We start from the raw sequence: 26,350 nt of genomic DNA, 5'->3' as shown, positions 1-26,350 counted from the left end.
TAATAGATTGGTAGATATCTTGATTTTAAAATCAGAACATTAGGATGAAAGAAGAACATTATATTAAATAATGTTCCCAAATATATTTTTGATGTGTAGGTGTGTTTTGACAGAACATAATGTTTTTTCATAGGGGTCTTAGACTATGAGACTGTTTACATTTTTTGCGTGGTTGATTTTCAATAAGATTTTCAAAATGTTAAGGACTTTTCAACTCATTGTCAAGTGAATTACTAACAAAAAACCAAAACCTAAAAGAAATGGTTTAAAGGTTTAAAACCTCTGCTGTGCTCTGGAAGTTACATTGATATGAATTTCCATGACCTGATACTTGCTGATTTTTATATATAAACATTGTCATTAAAGCATTTTGATTGGCTATCACTTGTTGCACCTTTAAATTGTTTTTATTTAGAAATTGCAGGTTTGCTCTAGCTTTATGGATATTACTGAAATTACCACTGAAAAATGTGGTCTATTCTTACCCACATTCTTGCCAGAATAAAAATTTGGTATCTGCTTTTTATCAAGTATCTTTTTTATACAGTTGTATTCAGATGTCACAATGGGTAATGATACATATAGGGTTAGTGAGCTATGCTGATGTCAGCATATTAGATAAATGTCTACCCTACAACTTTGTAAACCATTGATTTTTAAATTTTGTTTCATGACAACATGATATTATTGATATAATTATAAGATACAAAGTTCAAAATAATTTAAGCAATACAATAATTTCATTGAGTATTCCTGACTTAAGTACCAATTATAACATTCAATACAGGGTATCAAACCAATTTCCGTGTCAACGATTCTGTTTAGGACAGTAAATTGACCCAAAAATGGAAGAACACCAAAGAACGCTTTATATTTATCTGCGGAATTGTCAGTTAATCCGACAGTCCATGTGTGATTCCATTGAATTAACACGACATTAACTTGTCAATACACCATTCAACGGAGTCCTTATATTATTCAAGAGTTACTAAACATTACGGAATAAATCAAATTTACATATCAACTTTGATAGTCCACCATTGTTAAAGATTTATCTAGATAAATTTTGGCAATAAATAAGATATAGCACTGTCATAGAATTGTTGTAGAACATGCACACCTGCAGAAGTTTAAATGGATTTGTTCAGAGGCAGTTACTACTGATCCTTATTTGTACAAACAAATACATTCCTGACCTCTATCAATTAACATTAGTATGGCATCTTACAGAATTAAGTGTGATCATTGCTCAAGCAAACAACTCCTATCAAAACACCTGCAAACTGCATTATTAAAGTATATAAGTAAAGTTTTTTTCTTTAAATGTTTATAGTTAAAACTTAAGGGTGGTCTTATTTTGCTATGACATGTACAAAACAGAAGAGAAACTGAAGTATATATGTGTCATCTGCAATCCTATGTTGGTTACAACCAACCACTTTATAACCAATCATACTACAAGAAATGGAATAAGCTGACTATTCAGGAAAAAACATCTCTAAAAGTAAATAAGACATTATTTAGAATTGTTATTGACTTTGAATCATCTTCAGGCTTCACATAAACTTCCCAATCTGGAGATAAATTTCCTCATCTTAAAATAACTTCCTCTTGGTATAAGGTTTGCTTGCAAAATCTTAAAATTGTCTCTAGTAAATTTAATTCTTAATTCTCTGAAAAATATAAAATCCTCATGAATGGTACAATTTTGGTACATGGTATAGGTTTCTTTTGAAAGTATTACTTATTGTAACTTATAAAAATGCAAGTTTAAACCCCTTAAAAAGTTTCCAAAACGATTGTTTCTGTGTGTGGCCCTTCTCTAGTCAAGTAACTTAATGAATGGTAGTTTGACACTTCTGAAATCTGTCAGACTTGTACAGAATAACAAACAGGAATGTATTATGCACTTTTCATAAATTCTTTTTGATATATTACTGAATACTGAATATTCAGTGGAAATTTCAAAATGTAATGGGGATAATTCAGAAGGGAACATTAGGATGAAGTAATGTTTTGTTAGCTCTTTCATGTTTGTATTATACGTAGGTACCGACAAAAAAGTTATTGGTCTTGACAGCATCACTGACTTAGTTTTTGAAATTTGCATCTTTTGTAATATTAGAATGGTACTGTTAATGTTATTATACCTAACAATAACTTCACCTATTTTTTCTGGACTATACATCAGTCTTTATTATAGTAGGATCCTCTCATTTGGACATTTACCCATGGAAATGTGTGTTCTGTGAAGTTCGGTCAATTACATGCACCACCTCTGGTTGTCTAGTTTGAAGCTCCAGATTTAATTTCAAAAGAAAATTGCCTATGATTTCATCAAGATATCACTAATTTGGTTTATGTACCATATAATTAACTGTTATATGAAACTGTCAAGCTGTTTTGGGATATTTTTAGCTTTATATTTCAAATATCAAACTACAATCTTGTCATAAACTGAGATTTTTAAGAAAGGCAATAATTGTCCTCTTTTGTACAGCACAGTACATAAATTACTTTAAATTTCTAAAATGACTTAATTGACATATCTGATATAGAATAGCTCAGATAAGACTTCTTTTTTATAAGGACAAGTGATCTCTATTTTAAAAAAGGTTAAGCCTTCTTGGGGGTCCAACCTCTGCAGGAATATGTTTAGCCTGGGAAGGTTGTTTTATCAAAAAGTCATTGTTATTATGAGCTAATAATTTTGTTAAGTAAATGTCAAAATATATGAATAATGTCTGGCTGAGGGGTATACTATACAAAATAGATTTGTTCTTATGGCTTTAACACTTAACACTATCCCAACTCAGGCTGCATTTGACATCTAAATTTAGGAAAGACAACCCTGAAGACTGTAAACAGATCATTATTCATAGAGGGTATTGTTTTTCACTCATATTTCCCAGTTTAGTTTCTTCAAAGCTTCCTTTTTCCAAAATAGCTACGATAGCCAACTTAATGCCCAAATTAACTGTCACTTGACTGCCCAAGAGTAGTTATTAAAACTTAACTTCCCCAGATCATTTCCTCATAAAAACTCTCCTTAAAATGTTCCTTGATTGAATAGCCCAAAGATGTAATCACATTACTGTACCCAAATATAGTAAGGAGTAGAACTTCATTCAATCATAAAAGTCCCTATTTTATTTCCCATGGTAAGAAATAGCTGGTACTTCATTCTCCAACAATAGTTTCCACGTAATGCAATAAAAGTCTTCCCCATGACTCTTTCCCTTATCCAAGCTGTATTAGTTATCATCTTGATTTCATAGTAATTTCATTGTTCATTGTTGCAAGTTGAAGTTGGTCCTTGCCCACACCCTTAGACTTCTTGTTCATTCATTGATGTGTAAAGCTTGTCATTGAGAACTTAGACAGATTGAGATGACTAATTTATTTAATTAAATGTTGCAAAATGTTAGGAAAATTTGTTAAAGACACTCGATATGGAAAAAAAAGTCTGAAGATTATATGTTGATTTTGAATGTTATCCTTTAAAATTTACGAGAGCTTGCTGACAGAGCTGTAATCTTATTACAAACAATGGATTGTCAAGTTCATTTGAGGGAAAACAAATTTACATTTAACATCAGAAGTGTTTTATAAAAGGCATGATTCATTAAGATGATTTCATTAGGTGAGCAAAATTAAAGGGAATAGTTAGTCATTATTTAAGATCCCTGTTAGAATTGTGTTTGTAGTAGATCAATCATTGTGTTTGACAAGTGGATTCTAGTCATTCAATGTTTTTTTTAGTCCTTTCTTTTTATTTTTAAGGTTTGATTTACATGTTATATTGCGGAAATTTAATTATGAATGCCCTTTAGCTTGTCTTATGATTTCAATGCAGCAATACTTTGCCAAAAAAAATTGTTAGAATTTCATCAAATCCTTATGTTTTTAGAGTGTAATCAAATATACCTAGAAATACCACAACAACATTGAGTGCATTATCCTTGGTTATAACTTATGTTTATTGAAATAGTGCACATGAAGATCTAACAACTTTCAATGATAATCATCTGCAATCAAATTACTTTAATTTTTTTACCTTTAAACTGCCAATATAAAATTTAATGTGTCTGTCCATATACCAAAACTATGGTCAAAGCTGTTTTCCTAAGTCCTTGATCTGTCCTTGCTGAAAAATCCTACTCAATAACAATGAAGTACACCAACCTTGATTAATCAACAATTTTCTTAATTCTTTATTCAAAGTGTATTACATAGTTATTTTTTGAAAGTATAAAGATATTCTTTAAGTAAGTTGAAATGTAAAGTTTGCATAGCCTGGTGTTAGAATAACCTGCAGGCTTTGAAAACAACTTAAGCAGACAGCCTTGATCAATGGGACAAAAGGATGGAAACAGAAAATTTCACAAGTTGGGGACATTGTACAGTGACTGCACAATAAAGCTAATCTTATTTGTTTATTCAATGGATTAAGTCGGATTTTAACACCAAGGTTGCTTAGAGAGATCAATGCCTGGGTCAATTTCTATATCAGTTGACCATTTCAGGTACAATGAGGACAATAATAGGACAGATTGGTGAAATAATTAATTTGGAGACATAAACATTGATATTTCACTTTAGAAAATCTGGGGATAAAGATAAATAATGTGATGCCAGAGTTATATTAGTTTTCAATTTTTATTCAAGCCTGCTCAGAAAACACTCACTCAGCCTGTCTTTTTCAATCGAAAGACGTCTTTTTATACATTGAATAAGGCCTGGCACCAATGCATACATGTAGTACCTTTCATTTTGTTTGAATAACGCTGGAAGAATCTTGAGATGCTCTTTAGCTATTAGAGCTAAGACAATAATCGTTTATTCTGGCGTCCATTTGCATAACACCTTGCGCCAAAATTTAATTTGCAAACATGGAAAGTAATAAATTACAGCCAGTTTTCATCCTAATGTTCATGAGTTATTTATGTACTTAGGACAGGTAGATAGTATAATAATTGGTAAAGACTCCCATAAAACACATCTAACACACATCTAACACTAATTCCAACTTCACATCAATGTAGTGATAATTTGTTTTGACTCCTGGAATCACGGGGGGGTCTCAACATGGGATTTTGGGTACAGGTGTGCAGCTGGGATTTTAAAAACACCCCCCATTCATATATTGAATAATTGTGAAATCCCTACCTATACATATATTTCACAGCGAAATCATAACCCATTCATATATTTATCAGCTCATTGATATATCACAATCGGTCAATTACTACCTATTGATATATTTCCTCGGTAAAATTGCACCCCATTGATATATTTGACGGATCAAAAAAGGGACCCATTCCAGCGGCACATATGTATATACCTTTATATAGGAAGAGACCCCCCCGTGCCTGGAATAGTAACTATCATTCATTATCTCACAGTCATAAGGTAGTTACAGATTATTACTTTATGATTAATGGTGAAGTATCATTTCTTGGTGTGCCATTTTCTTCTCTTGTTTTTTTTAACTCTTGGTCCGAAGTATTTTGGGATAAAATTCAAACTGAGGATGTCTGCTGATTGGTCCAGAGTAAATATTTTGTTGTTTCACTTTAAACTTTGTGGAACTAGTTGTATCTCTGTGCTTTATACTATCAACATGAAGTTTGAAAGGAATGTTTTCTGTTCAATGGAGTTCATTCAGAGTTATGCCCTTTTCGACTAATGATCAAGTCTATCAATACATTTCTTTTTATATCATATGCAGATAAAAACTCCATGCACAATGTCCCGGAAATACATGATGATTATATGAATAGTTCTGGTACATTGAGGTTTTACATTGATGCTGGGTTTTAGACATCCTATATTGGAACAGTCATCAGTTTTACCCGTGTTTAGTAATGTTAATTGTTACAGTGAAACCTTCTTTAAATTATGTCTTGTTCTTCCTCATTGTCTCCAGTTGATGATGTAAAATGATGTACAAAAAAACACAATATGACATCAATGTACGCAAAGCTAAAGACCACAAATACATCATATTTACTGTTTAACATACATAATACAAGAAACTTATTATGTATACACTATCATTAATTGTGTAAATGATAAAAAGAAAAAAATCATGACAAATTAGCGCTTCTAGAAAATGACAGGAACTTAACACCAGAATATTAGACAGTACATCCTATTGACCATTGTATGTTAGTTGTGTACCAGCCTTGGATATCACTGGTCATTCTTTCATATTATTACTGATTTTATTACGCAAATTTCATGATTTTATGAAAAAAAATATTGAGGTAGTACCTTGAGCTAAAGTAATGAAATAACATCACACATATATTGTTTCAAATAATATTAGTTGAAATAATGAATTACTTCTCAAGTTTGGATATTTTTTATTAAAAAAGATTTCTTTTAATTTAATTTTATCTCAAGTTATAATAAAAAATTTCATATTTTGTTAATGATTGTAATTTAAGATGATGATTATGACTTTTTTTTAGCCAAAAGCCAAATGTCCTTGTAAGATTTGTTATAACTAAGGACATCATCTCTTGTATAGCATAGTGGTTTGAAATTCTACTTAAGAAAAAAAAATTGTATCTTAAAAATTGTATCTTAAAATACAAAGAGCTGTATAGTTTCTGTTGGTTGTTGTTGCTAAAAATAGCTGACAGCGACAGATGCTATATTATGTTAATTAAAAGATATCTTGAATAACTTAGGTTTACAAATTTACCATTGCAATTGTAAGTTTAAAGTAATATATGTATTCAGAGGGCATATTTTGCAGGAAGTATGGAAATGTTTCCTGCTTAGAAATGTACTATGCCTATTGATTTTAATTGCTTGCAACTTACCGGGTATTAACAAATTAATAAGCATTAAAAAGATAACCAATTTTGGCTGTTTTGTTCTCTTTGGTCCGATTGTTGTCTTTTTGACACATTCCCCATTTCCATTCTCAATTTTATCTATCCCGGGGCTCCCCATATTATTTAAAAGATTTGTTACAACACCACATGTCATTGTTTTAGCCAATTGCATATAGTTACACATTTTAAATTATCAACTCAATGTAAGTTTTCATATTTAAATATATTACAATTTAACTTCCAGACATTTACGATTTTTTTAAAACTTATATGTGAAATATATAAATATTTATATGGTAATTTTGTAATTAAGGAAATTATGGTACCATAAAGTAATTCTTTCATTGTTAATTACCTTAATTTGTAAAGAGATCAAAGGAGTTCATTTAAGTAATGTTTAGTGAGAAGTTTTTTTTGTCAAATGAAGAATGTCTTTATAGATAGACAGTGGTTTCCTTATTGTGTCTCACAACCTCACAATTTGATAATCATGTTGTCAAAGTTTGATGATAAGTTGAGGGTTGTGAAATAAAAGATGGCTGACATCCTAACCAAAATACCAAACCGTTTTGAAGAGGTTCTTGTCATAAATTAAAAAAGAAATGAACACAAAGAGGGGAAAAAAAACCCACTTAATTAAAACAATTGAAGTTATAAGATGAGAATACAATAGAGTGGCTTAAAGATCCTCTTGCATTGGATAAGATAAAATTGATGCACTGAAAATATTGTTAATTGTTATATTCTTTTCTACCTTCCAACATGAAGGTTGTGGTTTGATAGTAAACTCAGATCACAAATCATTTATGTAATAATTTTGATAAATCAATGAAAGTCAGATTATGTATCTGTTTTTGCCAAATAGGTTTTTAATGTGACAAAAACTAAAGTACAATATGCAGATGATATATAAAAGCATCTTTGAAAGCTAATCAACCTATCTGTGCATGTATTTTCTAAATAGTAACATATTTTTTTACCCCTGAACTGTGTCTATTTTGCACATCTTCAAAGGCTTGATGAATACACTTTAGCAGCAATTGATGATGTTATCACCAACTTATTATATCTACATGATGTAAGAATTAGATCTGGTATCAAATAATGTTCTCTGATCAAATAAAATCTTTATTATAACTGCTGAAACAGTATGAATCACACGCCACTGATCTCTTGGAATAGGTTTTCTGAGAGCCTTTTCAGTACCTTTGGTTATAGTTGCCTGGCTTATGTTGTTAATTAAGAGAAGCTTCTTTTATCATTCATAATCCAAACACCTGGTTAGAAAAAGCCACAAGGTCAACTGATTTACACCTTGTTTAAAGACAACGTCTTGGCACATTGGTTTGTTTTTATGAATCGTTCAAAAGAAAAAAAGGAAAAAATTTCAACTTTGAAAATAAACATCACTTGTTATTTAATGATTACAAGATTGTTTTAAATAAATTTCATTTTTTTTACCACTTTATTGCTATCATTTTATCTGTGAGATTTATTATTGACACATTATGTGATAGAAAGAAAAAGTAAGACATTTTTTATTGATTCCCAAAATACATTGAAAACGTGGTTACTGATTTCAGCTATTGAAATATAATCAAAAATCAAGGTTCTTAATTTTTTGTAAATTTTCCAAAGTATAAATTTATCAAGTTTAAGTTTTGGTAAGTTGCCACTATTTAAAGATCAATTATTACTGTTTTATGTGAGAATTTGTTTGAAGTTTTGATGGGAAAGTTTATAACAACTTTTGCTTAAAAGTAAATTGACTCTGCATTATGAATTTTTAATGTTTGATTTTTTTTTAAATTAACTGCATTTTGTGAAGTACTTTCAACTTGTTGTTAAATTCAATGAGCAGCAAGTGAGTCGGTACATTCCACAAAAAAAAAATTGGAAGTCATGAATATGTCAGGATAATTAAAATTCAATTAAATTTTGTCTTTAAGATTTTTTTGTAAAAAGAGCCACAGAGTACCCTAAAAGATAGGTAATGTGTTCATAGACAAAAATGAACTTATATGCTTATATCAATGCTTAAAATGTAGATCAATCCTCGTCTTTGGAAACTTTTGCTTCTATAATCTCTTTACCAATTAAATTTGGTTTGTTGAGAAGTCAGATTGAATTTGAACATGGATTGAAACATTTAGATATTGCAAGGGGCTCAATACGGAATTGCTTGTTATTCCATATTGAGCCCCTTGTTTAAAATTTTTATGTAAAAAAAAACCTGTTTTATTAGAAATTTTATGACAACCCACATCTTTATTCAAGTCCAGTAAATTATCAATCACATTTGTGACCACACAGTCATTTAAAACCACATGCTAAACTGTCCATAATTGACTTATGATTGTGTAAGAACTTGTAAAAGACAGGGTTGGCAAAGTATTACCCACCCGGGAATTCCCGGGCGGGAAAACCCGGGTTTTCCCGGGCTGGGCAATACTCCCAGAAATGGGTCATAGTGGGCATTACTGGGCAATATGATTTTTTAAGCTTATTTTAACACAAAATAGTAAAGATTTGTTACAGTTTCATAGTATAACAGCTAAATATATACTTTTTATACAGATAACCATTGACAGTCATTTCTAGAAAATTTGATTTCATTCTCTTCTCTATTAATTTATATGTAGGCAGAATACAAGATTTGCATACCTTTTAATTACCAAGTATTGTTTCAATAATCCAAACTTTGAAAAATGCATTTTATTGCAGTGTTTAAGTGAATTGTTAATTTTAATTGTTATACATTCATATTGTTAAATAAACACCCTACAGGGTCATGCCATTAACACTTATAAAATTGAAAGGACTGATTATTGTTATTGATACATAAACAAATCTGTGTTCTAATCTGAATAATTACTTATTAATTAGTGACAGTACATACATTATTTAAATGTGATGTTTCTTTAATACATGTTATTGTTAATTCTTAATAGGAGCTATATTCATTTGAAAAAAACGACTTATTTGCTTTCTATTTACAGTTTGCCAATCTAGACAAATGCTAAACAAACAAAATAGGGTATAAATATCTTATTAAATGTATTGCATTTGTGTTTATCACTGAATTCTCTTTAAAATTCAGACAAATATTTTATATTACCCAGTATTGCCCAGTATTACCCACTAAAACCCAGTAAAACCCGGGTTTTCCCAGTATTTCCCACTGGGCTGGGCAATACTCATAAAACCCGGGTTTTTGCCAACCCTGGTAAAAGATGAAATTTAAGTAGAAAAGTTGCATGGTTTTATCTAACCAAAAATATTTGTTATCAATATAAAAAATAATCATTATTTGTATGGTTGGCAAATGACATAATGAGTCTACTATCAGAACTTGTTAGTAAGCTGGAGTTATTGATAACATAAACATTAAACATAGGGAGATTTGAGAGGTGTCATTGCCAACATAAATACCTCTGCCGATCAGAAAATAAGTTATCAGAGGGTTGCCAGTGCTAGCTAGGTACAGCACTTTGTATGCCCCTGTGATCATACCATAAGCTGTTAGATGTAGTCACACTTTCTGTGAGCATGGCATGCTTCTGTGGTCATACTGGTTTGGTCTGTCACAGGTCAGCATAGCATTGGAAGGTAGTTGAGCTTAACCATGTATTAAGAGCTAGCATAATAAACAGGCTAGTATAATTTGTGTGTTCTGAATTGTTACTGTTTGTACTTGCTGATTTTGTACTTGCTGATTTATCAACAGGTGCTTAATGATCATACTGGGCATTTGAAAGGAGTATGATTATTCACCATGTATTTGTGAACCTTTTGGTCCTATTGGAAAGGAGCTGTTAAATTAGGATATTAATGCACTGTATTGTAATGCACTTAATGGCATATTTTTGAGAACATGATTATGCAACAATTCTCTCAGGGGTCCAAAAATTAGATGCAATGCCACACTGTCAATATCTATCAATGGGAGTCCAAAGTTTCCTTCCTCCATTTCAGTTAACTCCCTTTTCTCGTTTTATGACTTATCTAATGTATAATTTGTTTGCCTCATTAATATATAATATTGTCTGTGTTCTGTAAATTAAAACCGTTTCTTCATCACATAAATTAACAACAAAATATAAACAAACAACACTGTATATAAAAGAACAAGTCTAATCTGGTATGTATATATGTGATGTTTGGTCTCCTTGAGTATAACCCACATCTTCTTTTATGGATAAATTATACCCTGAGTGTAACAGATCAGTCTAGACATCATGAGATGATTTCCAAGCCTCTTGTGACAAGTCTTCACACAACCTACAATCTAGATCAATACCTAGCTATTGTGACAGGGTGACCAGAAGGTTGACCAGACATTAGTCAGTAATTGGAGAAAAATGACCTGATGACTTTTGTCTCCTTGACCAGTTCAGTTTACCTGTTTTCACCTGTAGAATTGATTAGCTGCCAATACACATCAGATGATAGATCTAACACCTTTATCTGGTTACAAACATTTTATAGGTTATTGATGTTTTACAACTATTGGAATCTTTTATGTGAAATTGTCTTAAGCTATAAGGAAAAGTAACAGAAAAACAGCTGAGTGAAACAAAAGGTGAACTAGCTCCTACTGTAGGAACTAAGTTATATGGTCATACTTGCTGTTTTATATTTGTTTTGTATATATGAAAATGTAACTTTCATTGATAGATAACACCACATATTTATAAATATTAGAGGTTCTTGGTTAATATTTAATGTACATGATGTAGCAAAAAGGCTTTAAGTTGATGGTCCCACATCTTATAATTGGGACACCATTCTTGTCCATATTCATTTGTGTATCTGTGAGTTCCTCTTAGATATTTTCATTTCATTAATTATGCTAAAGGTCAAGTTCATATCATAGGTCTATTTGACCACCTTTACATGCTGTATTTTTGCCCACAATTTATATCACACTGATGTACTCTGTCAGATGTATGATCAAGGAAATTTGCTGTTTAGTTTGCTGTTAAGTCTGAGTTGGTCCTTGGAAGTAAAATGGTCAATATAATCCTTCCATGATAGGTCAGATTCAAGTTTCTTTGTTTAAAATTCATTTCTTTTGTACTGTATTCCGGTAACACTTTGATGAAAAGGTTACAGTCAAATACACATATTCAGTAGGTCAGATTTGACTAAATTTTCATGATTCATTGCCTTTGGTTCAAGTTTACTTCTTTCAAGTCCATATTTTTTGTACTGTACTAGTGTATGATGTATGAGTATCTCACATGCAGATGCAATTTGTTGTATCAATTGATCAAAAGGAATAAGTAGGCCTAAGTTTGACCTTTTCTTGTTTAATAACAACTATAACATTGCACCTACAGTTGATTTTATGATTAATTTACATGTACTGGATGATGTATGGTTTGGAGCTACATACACTGCAGTAATGACCATAGTTTTAGGTAACTAATGCGATTGTACTATGTTATAGTACATTTGTATAGATTGACTACAGTTCTACATGGTTGTTGAGAAACACACAAACTTATTACGTGACGTTGTGCAGACATGGTTAAGGAACTTCTTTTGTAACACTGTTCTATTTATGTTGTTGTTACTTTATACCTCAATGTTGCTACCTCAATACAAATATACAGCTTGCGACTATTGTTTCCTTCACAATATGGGTGGTTCTTCATTGTCCTGAACATGCATAAAGTATTTTCCACTGGACACTATGCCACCTGTTTTAACAACCAGTTAATGAATCGACTCAGGATGGGGCTCCTGTTGTATTGTATTTTATTTGAAAAAGGAAAGGATGAAATGGAGATGTTAGGTGTGGGTTAATAAGATAACACAACAACAATCCAAGACACAAAAACCACAAGACGTTGATCTTGTTGTCAACATATAAAGTAAAAAAATAAAGGATTATGGCAAGCTGTAATGTTTAGAGTATAAAATCCTGGTTTTTGAGGTCCATGAGTTACTAAGTTTGGCACTGAATGTTGATTGCTGGTTGAAATTGTCTTACAAATCAGCTTCTAAGTGCTTCCTTTATTTTGATTGGATATTTAATATCAACTGAATTCAACATATTTTTCTTAGATCATATATAGGAATTCAACATCAGTACTTTACAAAATACAAGTGGTTGATCCACAATAGCCTCTCTCCTTTGTTGATGGTAGAATAATTCATCAAAGGTTATAGTACTACCAAATATCTAACAGTTATCCTTGGTTTAAGTAGAACATTGTCATTTTAAATAAAGGTGTGAGAATAATTGATCACTCTGTTCTGAACATGTGTTTGTAAGATTGCTACACAAGATGGAAGTACTAGAGATTGTAATTATCAATCATTGTAGTCTTCAAGTTACAAGTATCTTTAGCAATCCTTTTAGTGCTTCTAATTTCCTCTGTAGTTGGTTCTGAAATTTCTGAAAATGATAACTTGAATAACAATATAGTTGTCCAATTTGTTTATAATAATTTCTACTTCAACATAATTAATTTATAATAGGTAATAATGGTGAAAATCAAATAAACACTTGTCAACATCAGTTATGCTGCACATTAATACATGTAAAAAAACATACACATTCAGATTTTGCATGTTGTATTATTTTTGGACGTTTAAAATCAGAGTATTATACATGCTTTAAATAATAGTCGTAGGAAAATCTTTTAAATAACACTAATTTCACACATTTAATTAACAGAAAATTTTTGAAAGAGGTAGGGACAATTTGTCGGCAATTTGTTTCATTCGATAAGATAGGTAAATCATGTTTTAAATAGCCCGATAGATGCTATTTATAGTACATAAAAATACGTCACATCATTTATTTTCATACCTTGAACAGGTATTCCTACAAAATCAAGGCCATGACTATTGATTTTTTAATATTGATTTTATTTTATTATTAACATCCTTTATGCAAGGTGCCATACCATGTAACTTCTCAAGGAGCCAAATAATATCGAACTAATTCAAATCGTGATTTCCTCCTTCTGAATATGTATATCTGTTACACAGTATTTGTCCTGGTTTTTAAGGTTTTATCGTCTATAAGATTAGACAAGAAAATACATGTTCGTGTATATATTTTAACCGGAGAACATCTTACATCAGTTGGTCATAGATCACCCTGTGTTACTACTTCATGTTGTATTGCTTTTCTGTAATTTTAACAAATCGGCCCTTCGTTGTGATACAGATGCAACAGCTTCTTGATGTTTTACCTACAATCACGATTTGTAGTGTAATTGATTTGTTCTGTTATGTTGTTTTATTTTTCTGATGAGTTATGTACCCGTGTATAGACGGTGGTAAAAATTTCAGTACTAGTATCTGTACAGTTGATGATTTGGCGAAAAAATTGTTGTTGACTGCATTTGTTACATATAATACCATGTTCAAAACAGGTTTCGACGAAATGTGTTTTGTTGTTATGAAAATTGTATACAATGGCCTTATTTTAAGTTATGTGTATATTACACCCGCAACATGTAGGCTTAATTTCTATAGAATTAATTCTCGTGTTATTGGTTATGTACATGCACCTACATCAGTTTGACGGCAGTTGTCCCTTGGATATATGTAATAACGTAAACACATGAATAGAAAGTAATTCAAGAGTATGGACAGTCATAGGATTGCACACAATAAGCGATACATTGTTTTTTCTTTGATACACGTAAAATTATTTACTAGTACACTAACTGAATAGTTAAAATGAACCAAAATGACTCTATGAATCAAGCAAACAACCGAAAAAATATGATAGAAACTTTAAAATTTAATATAACAACACAAAAAAATGCAAAAGTTCTGAGCGAGGTTCGAACCCTTTCTTCAAAACCGTCATTTATTAGTAGTTCTGTGCTCTACTGGTGGAGCTACGGCGATTCTTAACATTATGACACTTATTTAGAAGCTATATTGGTACAATTTATCGTGGTTACAATTTTTTCTTTAAAAAGTTGTTTTTTATGTAATAAGGACACACTAAACCAATTTCATTTTTGAAGTTAAAAGTAGTATGAATAACAACAGTCATAAAACGCATAACTTTTCTTTGGTTTGAACTGTCCTTCTTGGGGGATTCCCTGTTTTTTCCACATAAAAACACCCGAAAATCCGGATATTGGACTTTCATCCTTTTTTAGGGTTAAATTAACTATTGATCACACATATCATACTATATGTTAATCGAGATATTGATCAAAAAGCATTTTTATTTTTGGTTTTTATAGGAAATTTTACTCTGTTGGCACTTTTTAAAATTGGCCCTTCTGTGAAAAAAATCCTCGGCATATTGGCCCTACCTCTTTGTTTCCGAAACTCTCTGGATTGCAAACATAGAATTATTAACAAAGTAAACAAAGAAATATTTTATGATGGAAGAGGATTGAGTTCAGCATTAAAAACTAAGAGCCAGACTGTGTATGGTTTTCTCTTTAGAAACGCTGTGTTAGCCTTAAGATTAAGAAGAACATCTGTATAGTTCGATAGCTGTTTTCTCCGTGTTGTGCTTCTGGGTAATCATGTTTTTTTTGTTCTGTCAATCTTGACAAATTGCTCCCAATATCAAATTAAAAGAGGCCAATGTTGTGTAATTAATCTAAACCTAATTAGCGTTTAAATTATGGTTCACTAAAAAAAAAGTAGAATTTCTCAAGTCGATTATCGAAATAGCAGGCAGAAAAAATAAAACATTCTGATTTATTGAATAAAAATTAAGAGTTCATATTAGTACAGATATTTATTTGTATCGGCATAAAAAACTGAAAGCTGCCAATTTTTTGTAGCCTCACTTTGAAAAAGACTTATAATGTAATTTTGATTAAAATTTTAAACAGAAGCCGCTCTCATAGATCAAAGTGTACAAATAATTTAAGTTTATGATTTTCACTTCATAATGTAGAGTTTTAACGACCCCTGACAGGAATTAGATAATAAAACTACGATTTTCTCAGTTATTATCAGAGACCCTCACAGGTGCTGTATGTACCTGTAGTTTTATGATCGGTTTTAATAGTCTCATTATTTTGCAGTTCTTTTTAGATTCTGTTGTAACATACCACTTGATACCATCAAATATTAACAGTACAATTGATTTCATTATATTGAGATTCATTCTACAGAAATCATGCAGCAGACCTCCACGATTATTTAATAACTCTTTAATTGCATGGTTTACATCATACTATTAATCCTACTTACATAACACAAGCTTAAAAGCAACAGTTAAAACATTTGATGCATTTCAAGGCACTTTGCTTAATTGTACATCAACTTTAACAGACTTCATTTCAACTGCAAGAATAAGAAAATAGTTCCATAAAAAAAATCTGTAAGTGCTGTTAAAATGATCCTATTGATAGGCTTCAGCCCATATGTTTATAACATGTGGACTAAATGTAAATAGATTAGCAAGACAAGATTATGTATCCCTTAGTCATAATAATCTTATGCATATTTACTATTTTTTCGTGACTTAATCTAAGTTCACTGCAATGAAATTTGTAAGTATGGATACATTTATGATTAAATAATGCGTACTCCTCCTCATTTAAAGCCTGGTGCTGTTTTTATTTTCATTTTCATGAATGAAAACAGGTGCCCCCTTACACCTGCTTGTCTTGAATGTACATAGTATCAATATTTCATTTAGCTAAATAAATAGTTATGTAAACTGAAGGTGATAACATTTCATTTTAACAGGTGCATTTTAATGACATCAATTTGTTTGTTGAAAATTATAAATTAGATTTAGATACTGACATCTTTTTAAAGTGCAGATATATAACATCTTTTAAAATCTAATTTTGTACTCTCCTATTTTTTTAGCATACCTCTGAAAATTACATAATTGCGGTCAAGTAGAAATGAAATCTGAGTCATGTCCCCTTCTTTAAAAGTGCATCTTTGAAATCCATTTCTGTAATCTCAAAGTTTTTTGCACTACCTCAGCATAGGCAGATCCAGGGGGGGGGGGGTGGGGGCCTGAGGGTCCGGGCCCCCCTTTTGTGGGAAAAATTTGGTTGATTATATAGGGAATCATTGAAGCATGACTGGAGCTTAGGTCAGTCAGCGGGCCAGGCCCCTTAGGAAAAGTTCTGGATCCGCCACTGCTCAGGGTCTGAAAATTACATAGTTGTGGTTTGACCATCAAGTAAATGAAATCATCTATAACTGATAGGGAAATATGCCATTAGCAGAAATATAATTGATCATTTATGTCTATAAAAATGGTATGTTATTTCCTTTTCCTATATGGTGATTTCACTCTTGTACTAAATGTAGCTATCTAGAGGATAAGTTAATTCCCTATTTAGAAGTCTGAGTGTGATCAGTACATTTTAACAGATATCTTGGTTTGTTTTTCTGGGAAAAACCAGACAATATTTTGTAACAAGAATACAGCTGCAGGAATTTTCCAAATGGATTTTCCTAATTATTGTAGAAACATCAGACAAATTACATAAAGAGATATATAGCTTGTTGTGAAACCCTAAGACTATCTAAAGATCAACTTAATTTCTATATTTCTTCTTTATTAGGAAGCTGCTTCAAAGCTATTAAACTGTCATCAGTAATATTTCTCTTAAAAATATTGAAAAAAATCTAATATGAACTTAAACCAGTTGCTCTCATGATGTGATACAGTTCGACAAATCTTTCCAAGGCCTTCCATCAAGAACACATTTTAAAGTCATCATTTTACAAAATACATGGTTTTCAGTATTTTTCTTTACTTTTTTTCCTGTGACATATTTTGCTGTTTAAGTTCACTGTAAATTGGCTTCAACATTGCTTGCATTATTTGTGAAGAAACAAACAAAAATCCTATCACATGACATTATGTAAAATAATGGGAGAAGACTATATAAGTTTGATTAACTTGTGTCTCATCCCTTTTGCATATTTAAGCAAATAAAATATGTTTCAACTATGGAAAATACAAAGGATAGTTCCAATGAACATGCATGTACTACAACCATAAGTAATCATACATGTAGCCTTTAACAATGAGCAAAATCAAAAGTGTATATATAGCAAGCTATAACAGGTCACCGAAATTCAAAATGTGAAACAATTCAAACAAGAAAACACATGTGTTATGCTTTAACAATAGATGAAAACCAACTATGGCAAACAGCAACAAAAACAGACTAGAGTCAGACAAATAAAGAATGGTGGGATTAAACTTGTTGGTGAGCACTCAAACTTTCCAACAACCTTGAAAAGTTGTGATATTATCTTGTAAAGCAAGGGATTATAGAACTGGAATCTTTTACAGTTTCTTGCAATTTATTGATAAGTCAATAATGTTGCTCCCAAGACACATTTAGCAGATTTTGGTGAAATCGACATAGTATACTCACTGCAGCTTTATTGAGTGCTATATGGGTTGTACATAGATATAGTAAAATGTGGTATGAGTGCCAATGAGACAACTCTCCATCCAAATAATTTATAAAAGTTCTTGTCATGAATGTTCTGTAATAGGTTTCATAATTTGATGAGTCCAAAAAAATGTCAAAATTTCAAACAGTATTGTTTCAAGTGAGATTTTGGTAATTTTTAGTTATAATTTCATCAGATTTTAATTTCAAGTGGCTCTATCCTATTATCTTTTATTATCAGGTTGAGCTCGTAACATGATAAAAAAATTAACCTCAATTCATAACTCATAGTAGGTGTATTAGATCAATTAGGCAGGTTATATTTGCTCAATATATTGAAACAGATTTAGTTTATCTAATCATATTATTATTACACAGAATTATGAGCAATCCTATTAAAACTGATTAGAATTATGCAAATCTAATGTTACATTGATTATTAGCTATTAAATTTATTATGTAATAAATAAAGGTTAGGGCTATTGTCACTCTAACACAAAGGTGAGGGCTATTGTCACTTACTGTATTTGTCATTGGCTATAACAATGGTGTTTGTATTACATTACACAAGTCAAGCTACTTTGGGAAAAACAATGGAATAGGATTTTAGAAAAGATTATGACAGTATTATATTTTTAATTGAGAACCATTATGAATAACTGTTAATATTTCTGATAAAAGTGGGATAAACTCTGAAGCCTGCATGTTCAGTGAATTATACCTGCTGGCAATTGGTCTGATAATATATGTATTAAAATATTGGTCCCCAATTTGAATTCGTTTAAAAAGAAAAAAATAAGAACAAAGTTATTTTCTCCATTAGATAATAGAAGAGGTTTATAAATTCTATGATTTATTTTTATTCAAACACCTTTCTATTCTTATTCTGTTCATTGTTTATAGTTTGTGGTTCAACTCCCACCTTAACTTAGGCAATGCTTGCTTAATATTCTTGCAAAGATCTGTGTTTCTGAACTTCTCTATGTTATACTTTTGTTTCCTCAATCTGTACTATTCTATTGGTCTACATATTGACCAATGTGCATCAGAGAGTGCTGAAATGGCCTTCAACACCAACAACCAATCAATCAACAAATAAATAGGTCTTCTGTTTATTTTCTGCAATGTTTTTCTAATAATTAGGTCATGAATATATGCACTTTTCATATTTATGCTATTTTAAATGCAGCACAATGAAAATAAACATCACAGAATGATGAATTATTATTGTGAAGTGTAAAGTGTCCTTCAGAGCATAATTTGTGACTAAAATATGTAAATTTTACAAGTAAATTAAGAATTTGTATGAAGAATTACATTACTAGCATTCTTAAAGTGATTTTTATTATGAATTATACTGCCTGACATATCTTTGTAGCCATTGTTTACACTTTTGAGAGATTTTTTTTATTGTCTATTAATTGTGACGGGTTGTTGTCTGGTATATTTATCTCTTTCTAATTACCCTATAGACTTGTATAAAGCAATAGGCTATTAATTTCAGATTTTATAAGGTAATGAACAAAAGGACACAAATGCTAGTTGTCACATGGAGTCCGTTTTCGTGAAAAAATAAGAAGTGACAGTTATGTAATAATTTTATATTATCTCCCTTGGATGAATAAGCATAAAAGATATTAATTTAGTAAACACTGTAGGAGTTGAGAATACTTTGACTTACTTTTAAGATATCATATTATATATTATTACATGATAATAAACAACTTGGGGTGCTAAGAGAAAAAAATATAAGCAAAAGATAAATGATTAAGTACTTTCATCCTATTAGAATCCCTACATGCTTTAACAGTGACATTGGTGGACACCAAGTTAGAACAAGTTATTTACTTTGTATTGACTACAATTTCATCTTTTGTTTATTAATGTGGATTGGAAATAATAAAATTAAAAACATTTTTAAATAAAATATGTTTTTGGGACAATCAGGCTGACCTTCAAGGTATATCCAGCTTTTTTAAGCATCCACACTTTGCCAGCAGCCCAAATGTGAGTCAAGGCTTGTTACGAAGTTGTTCAACTTTTTTTTTGGGCCTGCAATAATTTCAACTATAGCCTAATCATGTGAAAGAGTCCTCTGTTATTATATTCAACTTAATATAAGACTTCAATGCATTGGTCATTTTATGTCTATAAATTGCTTGCTCAGCATTGACCTATTTTGTGACTATGTATACAGTTGATTTATATGAAATTGTGGATGAAAAGTGCTTGTGATGGGATTAAGATTTCACTAAGATCCTTCACACCTCCTTTTACACAGTGGGTGGTGTAACATAATGTTTTATATATGGTAATATGTATCCTGTGCTTTGTTAAAAAGAAATCTGAGAAACTTGTATTAGTGATACATTGTATATGAATCAAGTATACAATGTTACAAAATGTTTTTCACTCAGGTGCAAATTATAAGTTCTCATCTACGTTTTACCATTATGGAATCTTTTTACATATATATAGACTAGGTTTCTGTTTCTTAAAGGTCATTCGTTTATAGTGGTCAAGACAATGCACACAAAATTATAATTTTCTACAGAATTTATTAATAATTTCGGTTTAAAATTTATGTGACGGACTAATCTCATAAAATATGTCTTTATGCCTAATTTGAATAAAGCCTTGGTTTGTCATTACACTCATTTGTCAATGCTAAACAAAGACTGAAGTGACAGTTAGTAGCTGTAGTGGGGGTCGGAAGGTTTTACCTCAGTTTACCCCCCACTGGTATAGGTAAAAACCAAGCACCTGTCAAATAGATAGATTTTTATTGAAAGGTATTATACTACTTTACTTTTCAATAGATTTCCGTTTTATATTTCTGCATATGTCATGTTCAATTTCATAATTCTTCTATTGGTATTGACATTTTGACAAAGTTTAAAATCATAGATTAGGAACACCTTCAAGTCCATGATATACATTAATATGAAGTTTTTGCTTGAACTGGGGCACACATTTTTTGATCTCTTTATTTTTAGATCTTTCTGTAATTGACTTGATTTGATCAGATTTCCAGTGAATTTAATCCTGATTCATACTATTTCTTCATGTAGTAATTTCTGGTGAATACTTGATATTCCTTCCCAACGCTAAAGCAATAACTCATCTGCAAGCAAGATCATCGATCAACTTAAGTTTTTTGCAATGTTTACTATAAGATGTTAAATATGTTTGCTTTGAATGGAATTCTTGAAATAGATTGAAATTTAAGTATATAAGTTGTTGTTATATTGCTTAACATAGAATGTTGTTATATATATTTTAAAAATGTGATTTTCCAAATGATTACTCCTGTCATTCACACATTATTATTTGTTGGTTAAGATCCAATATATAGATAATGTTTTAAGCATGTTGAAAATTTTTTTTCAAATTTTAATTTTCATTGTTTTGTCAATTTCACCACCTAAGATGTGTATTTATGTTTTTGAATTTGTTGTGTTGTTGTTTGGTTGCTGTCTCAATGAGCTCCTCTTATTTATTCAAACTTGGAAGTTGTTATCTTGAAATTGAATCAAAGTTACAATATTTTGATGGCACACATCTTATAATAAAAGGTAACTACAATTGTATACCTATGATATATTTAGATGTGTCTGAACCTAAACATGCATGAAATACTTCCCACTGGACATAAACAAGCCGTAATCAACCAATATTAGTATCTACTTTGATGGAAATAATATAATACCTTCATAGCTGACTTATGCTGTTAGGTACATACAGTTCCTACTTGATATGGACATATTGCCTGAAAAAGTTTGTTGTTGATCCTCTCTGTGTATGTCTCTTCTTTTGCTTTGTTTATAATGTTTTGTTTGTTTATTTGTAGGTGTTATAAGAACAACAAAGACTACACTGGACAGAGATGAGGGAGATTCACAGCACCTTCTGGAGGTAAGCAAATGTGTCCATAAATCCAATCAAACATTTATATATATATAACCAAACAAGGACCGACTACAATGTATGATTTGCATAATCATCAATAATTGGTAATTTTGTTTAGCAGAAATTAGCATGACTGTTGGAATACAAATTACTCCAATAGTCGAATCATCATCATTAACATCACCAGGCTAAAAGAAAGAAAGAAAAATTGCATTACAAAATGTTTGAAGTGTTGAAAGGGACAACAACATTTCATGACAGGCAATCGAAGGAGGAGCTGATCATCAAGTTGGTGCTTGATCTAATTGAAGAATACTGGCCCAAGTGTTTAAGTGGGTTTAAAACAGTTGGCGTTACTTCATTCACACCTAGGTGAATTTTCATTTACCCATCATGGCCATGCAAATTGCAGCCTTTGAATTTTCAAGTATTTTGAGATTTTTTTATTTCAGAAATAAACTAATTAATCCCTTAATTTATGAATTTGAAGAAATAAGTACTGAATTAGATTATGGAAGTTGAATCCCATATGAAATAGAACTTGTTTACTCTTTAATTACCAGGTACGCTCTGGGGATGTTCATAACTCAGTTGGGAAAAATGAAAACAAGGTCATATATTTAACCCTGTATGGATTATCAGAAACATTATAACTGATTAATTTTCTGATATATATGATATAAAACATGCAGATTTCTAATGAACAATTATCGTTATTAAGTAACTGCTGAAATATGCAAATAATCCTTGACCTAGTAACCTGAACCCATTTTGAGGTTATTCATATCGGTTTTCTTTTCATTAGATCCGGTAAATTGACTTTCGTAATCTACCCTTATATAACTTTATCCTGAAATTTGATAAAAACACCCTGAATACATATTTATCTTTTGTAAATGAATTAAACACCACCTCGACGAACCTGAATACATACAGCATAACCACAATTTTAAATAAACAGTTTTAACTAGATTTGGCGTGATGAAATGAATGTTTTTTCGCTTTGTTAGATTAGACTTAAAAATATTGACACAAAGTATAGATGGGAGAGATTAATGTTTTTGAAATTTGTTGTCTTTTTATTGATGAGTGGTGACAAGATTATCGTTTTGATCTATGTGTCCAAAAAGGCTTAAGGCCAGGAGTGGATATATTTGCTTTTGAATATAATATATTCTCCTTGTAAATAAAAGAGCTAAGCTTCAGTGAATCCCTTCAGTTTGATAAATATTGTCCTTTTAACTTTGCTTTGCCCTTTTCAAGTTCATATTTGCTCACATTTAACTTCAACGACTGTTGACTGTTTATATTTAAAAAGACAACAGAATCTATAAAAATTCATGATTTTTTCTGTAATTTCATTTGAAACTCTGAGCAGGCTTCTGAAGCTTGTAAAGTCTTGATGTATTACATTAAACAAGATGATGAATGGAAGTATTTATGGCTTCATGATTTGATATATATTTATATTGACAAGCATGCTTCTGTGTCTTGATAACCTTTAAGCTTTCTGTTATATTTTCCAAATCAGTATTTTTTTACAATTACATATAAGATAACATAAGAACCAACATTGTCAGTGGCGGATCCAGAAATTTTCGTAAGTGGGGGCCCACTGACTGCCTAAGAGGGGCCAGCTCCGGTCCTGCTTCACTGCAGATATTCCCAAATGAATATTAAAAAAATATACTTGTATCAATATATCAGTGAAACAGCAATTAAATAACACACAAAAACCAAAGAGGTCAAAAACAGTAGATAAGGTTCTTACAATATGTATAACTCATGGTCCCTAGTCTAAACAGTTAAAACATGGCCAATAGATTTTACAGTATTTCTATCAAAGTTCTTGCAATCAACAACAAATTCCAAAATTTTAAAATCACATTAAGATTTAAAAAAAATGAAAACTGAATTAAAATGCAAAAATTGAAAGGTATCATTTGTCTGTATACAAAAATCTTTTGACACTTATCAGTATGAAAGCAAGCTAAAGAAAAGGAAATGTGTATATTATCCTAAGGAATTTTCATTTTACAAGTCAATGTTTTTTCTAAAATAAACATTGTGTTATGTTAAGGGTGTCTGTTGCATGTTTCGTGTGAGTTCTAAGTGTAATAACTATGTTGCGTAATAACACAACACCTGCAATCAGCTTAAAGTTGTAAGGTATGGGGAACAGAATGTGGTGGATGATAAAAATATTTACCGTACAGTTATTTTTCCGAAAAATGTTTTTGTATGAATTGATTAGTTATACAAGTCCTAATTGAAATAATTAACTTGTTATTGATTGCTTTAGGTCCAGTTGTCTTCAGAAATAAGACTGATAGTCTAATTATCTTCATTAAAATCATGAAAATCCAAAATTGAAGATGATTCAAAGTTTTGAAGGTAAAATAAAATTTGGCAAACAAAATCAGGAAATGGCTTTTGTTCTATTTCAGTAGCCTAAAAGTTCGTAAACAGATACATAACATGATATGAATCATTTAACTCAGATTTCCTTATGCAAATTAAGCATGTAAATTTTAATCATAATATTGTTAAACTTAATTCCAGGTATTAAATTTGACAAATATCATTTGGCTTAGATAAAACCACACACAGCCTGGTGCAGTTAAGTCATTACCTAAATGTATTGCATGCTTAGAAACTGTAAAAATGTTAAACATGAAAGTGAACTGAAGTTTATACAGATGTCGACCCCATAAAAACCTAATATTTATTGTTTTCTGTCATAATACTGAGTTTAGTGCAGTTTAAGATAGTGTGGTCTGTTCATAGTAAATATTGCAAATCTTTGAACTTTATTTTTTGCCATGAAGGTGTCAGTTTCTCTTTGAGTTTATAGTTTTGATTCCTTCTTTGAGTATCTCCTGTCTCACTTTAATCAATTAAATGAAAATACTTCTCTTACTGTCATATTTTAAATGACCTCTTAAAGATAGGCAAAAAAAAAAACGACCTCTGTATCACTCTAAAAAAGACAGTATATTGGAAACTACTGACAATAATATGTTTACCTATCTGTAAAGTGGCAATACAGATAAAGAAATCTAAGCCATTTGCCTATCTTTCACAAGGCAGATGCAGATGAAGGAAAAGGCTTAATCTTGCCACTTTGTTGCCCTTATCCTAATGCAGATGTACATAATTATAAACACACCATCTTGCCACTTGCCTTTCTATCATTATGCAGATAGAATATATGAAACATTACAGAAAGACTATCAGATTTCAGTCCATTATCACGTCCTGATTTGATCAGTGCCAACTTGTTTTGGTTGTGGTTAGTCTCTACCTCATCTGTCAGCTTGTTAGTAGTTCTAATCTGAAATGTCAGTGTTTTGTTGCAGATGTTCTATTTATTACATCATATAGGGTGGCAACTGTTACAAAATAATAGAGAGATGACAACAGTAAGATGGGGAATGTTGATTTGCACAATATTTCTGCAATACAAAATACATCAACGAACGATTAATGCAGCTGATAACAATTCGTCAGATTCTCTCTGTCCGTGCAAAAAATAACACTAAACCAAAACACATCAAAGAATGTATTATAAATGAGCCTTTCTATACTAGTTGTCATCTATCTGTTGTGGTAATTAGTTAGACCACTGATTGATTTGAGAGCTCTTAATGCGGTATGATGACTTCTGATGAAATGATTACTTATATATGAAGTCCTTGTATAATTTTGACAACCACAATGATAAATTGTCTTGTGGTTTTCGGAAACATTGACCAGAAAAAAAATTAATTAAAATGGGAGGTGATTTATCTTTGAAGATTGAACATATATTTTTGTTGTAGAAAATAGAAAATGAAAAGCACCCTTTGATCTCTTTAGGTTTTGGATATTAAAAAAGGGGGGCCAATAAATTGCTGATAACATTGTAATTTCTTGTTGTATTTTGAGTATGCTATGTTATGTTTTGACAATAGTTTGGTTGTTTTCCATATATTCCAGACCAATAAATGATAACACGAGAGACATGAGAGTCATTCTCTACTTTTGAAATGATTAAGATGTTTTATGAAATCTTTAATTGTAATCTATTTGGCATGATTTGGAAAACAAAACAATTTATACTCCTTGCTGTTTGAAAGAAATTTTTTTCCAGTGAATTTTTGGCATTACATGTACATATAAACAATGAATTTATTATATAAAGTAAAGAAATTATTGTCCAATCAGATGACA

The 26,350-nt window shown here is 30.8% G+C and overlaps 1 protein-coding gene across 11 annotated transcripts in view; it reads left to right on the top strand.

The window, feature by feature from the left end:
- Positions 1-26,350, top strand: part of LOC139485046 (protocadherin Fat 1-like) — a 122,755-nt gene that overhangs the window by 23,905 nt on the left and 72,500 nt on the right. For all 11 annotated transcript variants that reach the window (XM_071269151.1, XM_071269154.1, XM_071269150.1 and 8 more), the window contains one exon: positions 22,080-22,144. In XM_071269151.1, the coding sequence (XP_071125252.1) occupies positions 22,080-22,144 (65 nt within the window). The remainder of the gene's footprint in view (positions 1-22,079; positions 22,145-26,350) is intronic.

This window comes from Mytilus edulis, chromosome 8, assembly GCF_963676685.1.
Source record: "Mytilus edulis chromosome 8, xbMytEdul2.2, whole genome shotgun sequence".
In the NCBI taxonomy this organism is placed as follows: Eukaryota; Metazoa; Mollusca; class Bivalvia; order Mytilida; family Mytilidae; genus Mytilus; species Mytilus edulis.
This window is presented reverse-complemented; position numbering and strand designations above follow the sequence as displayed.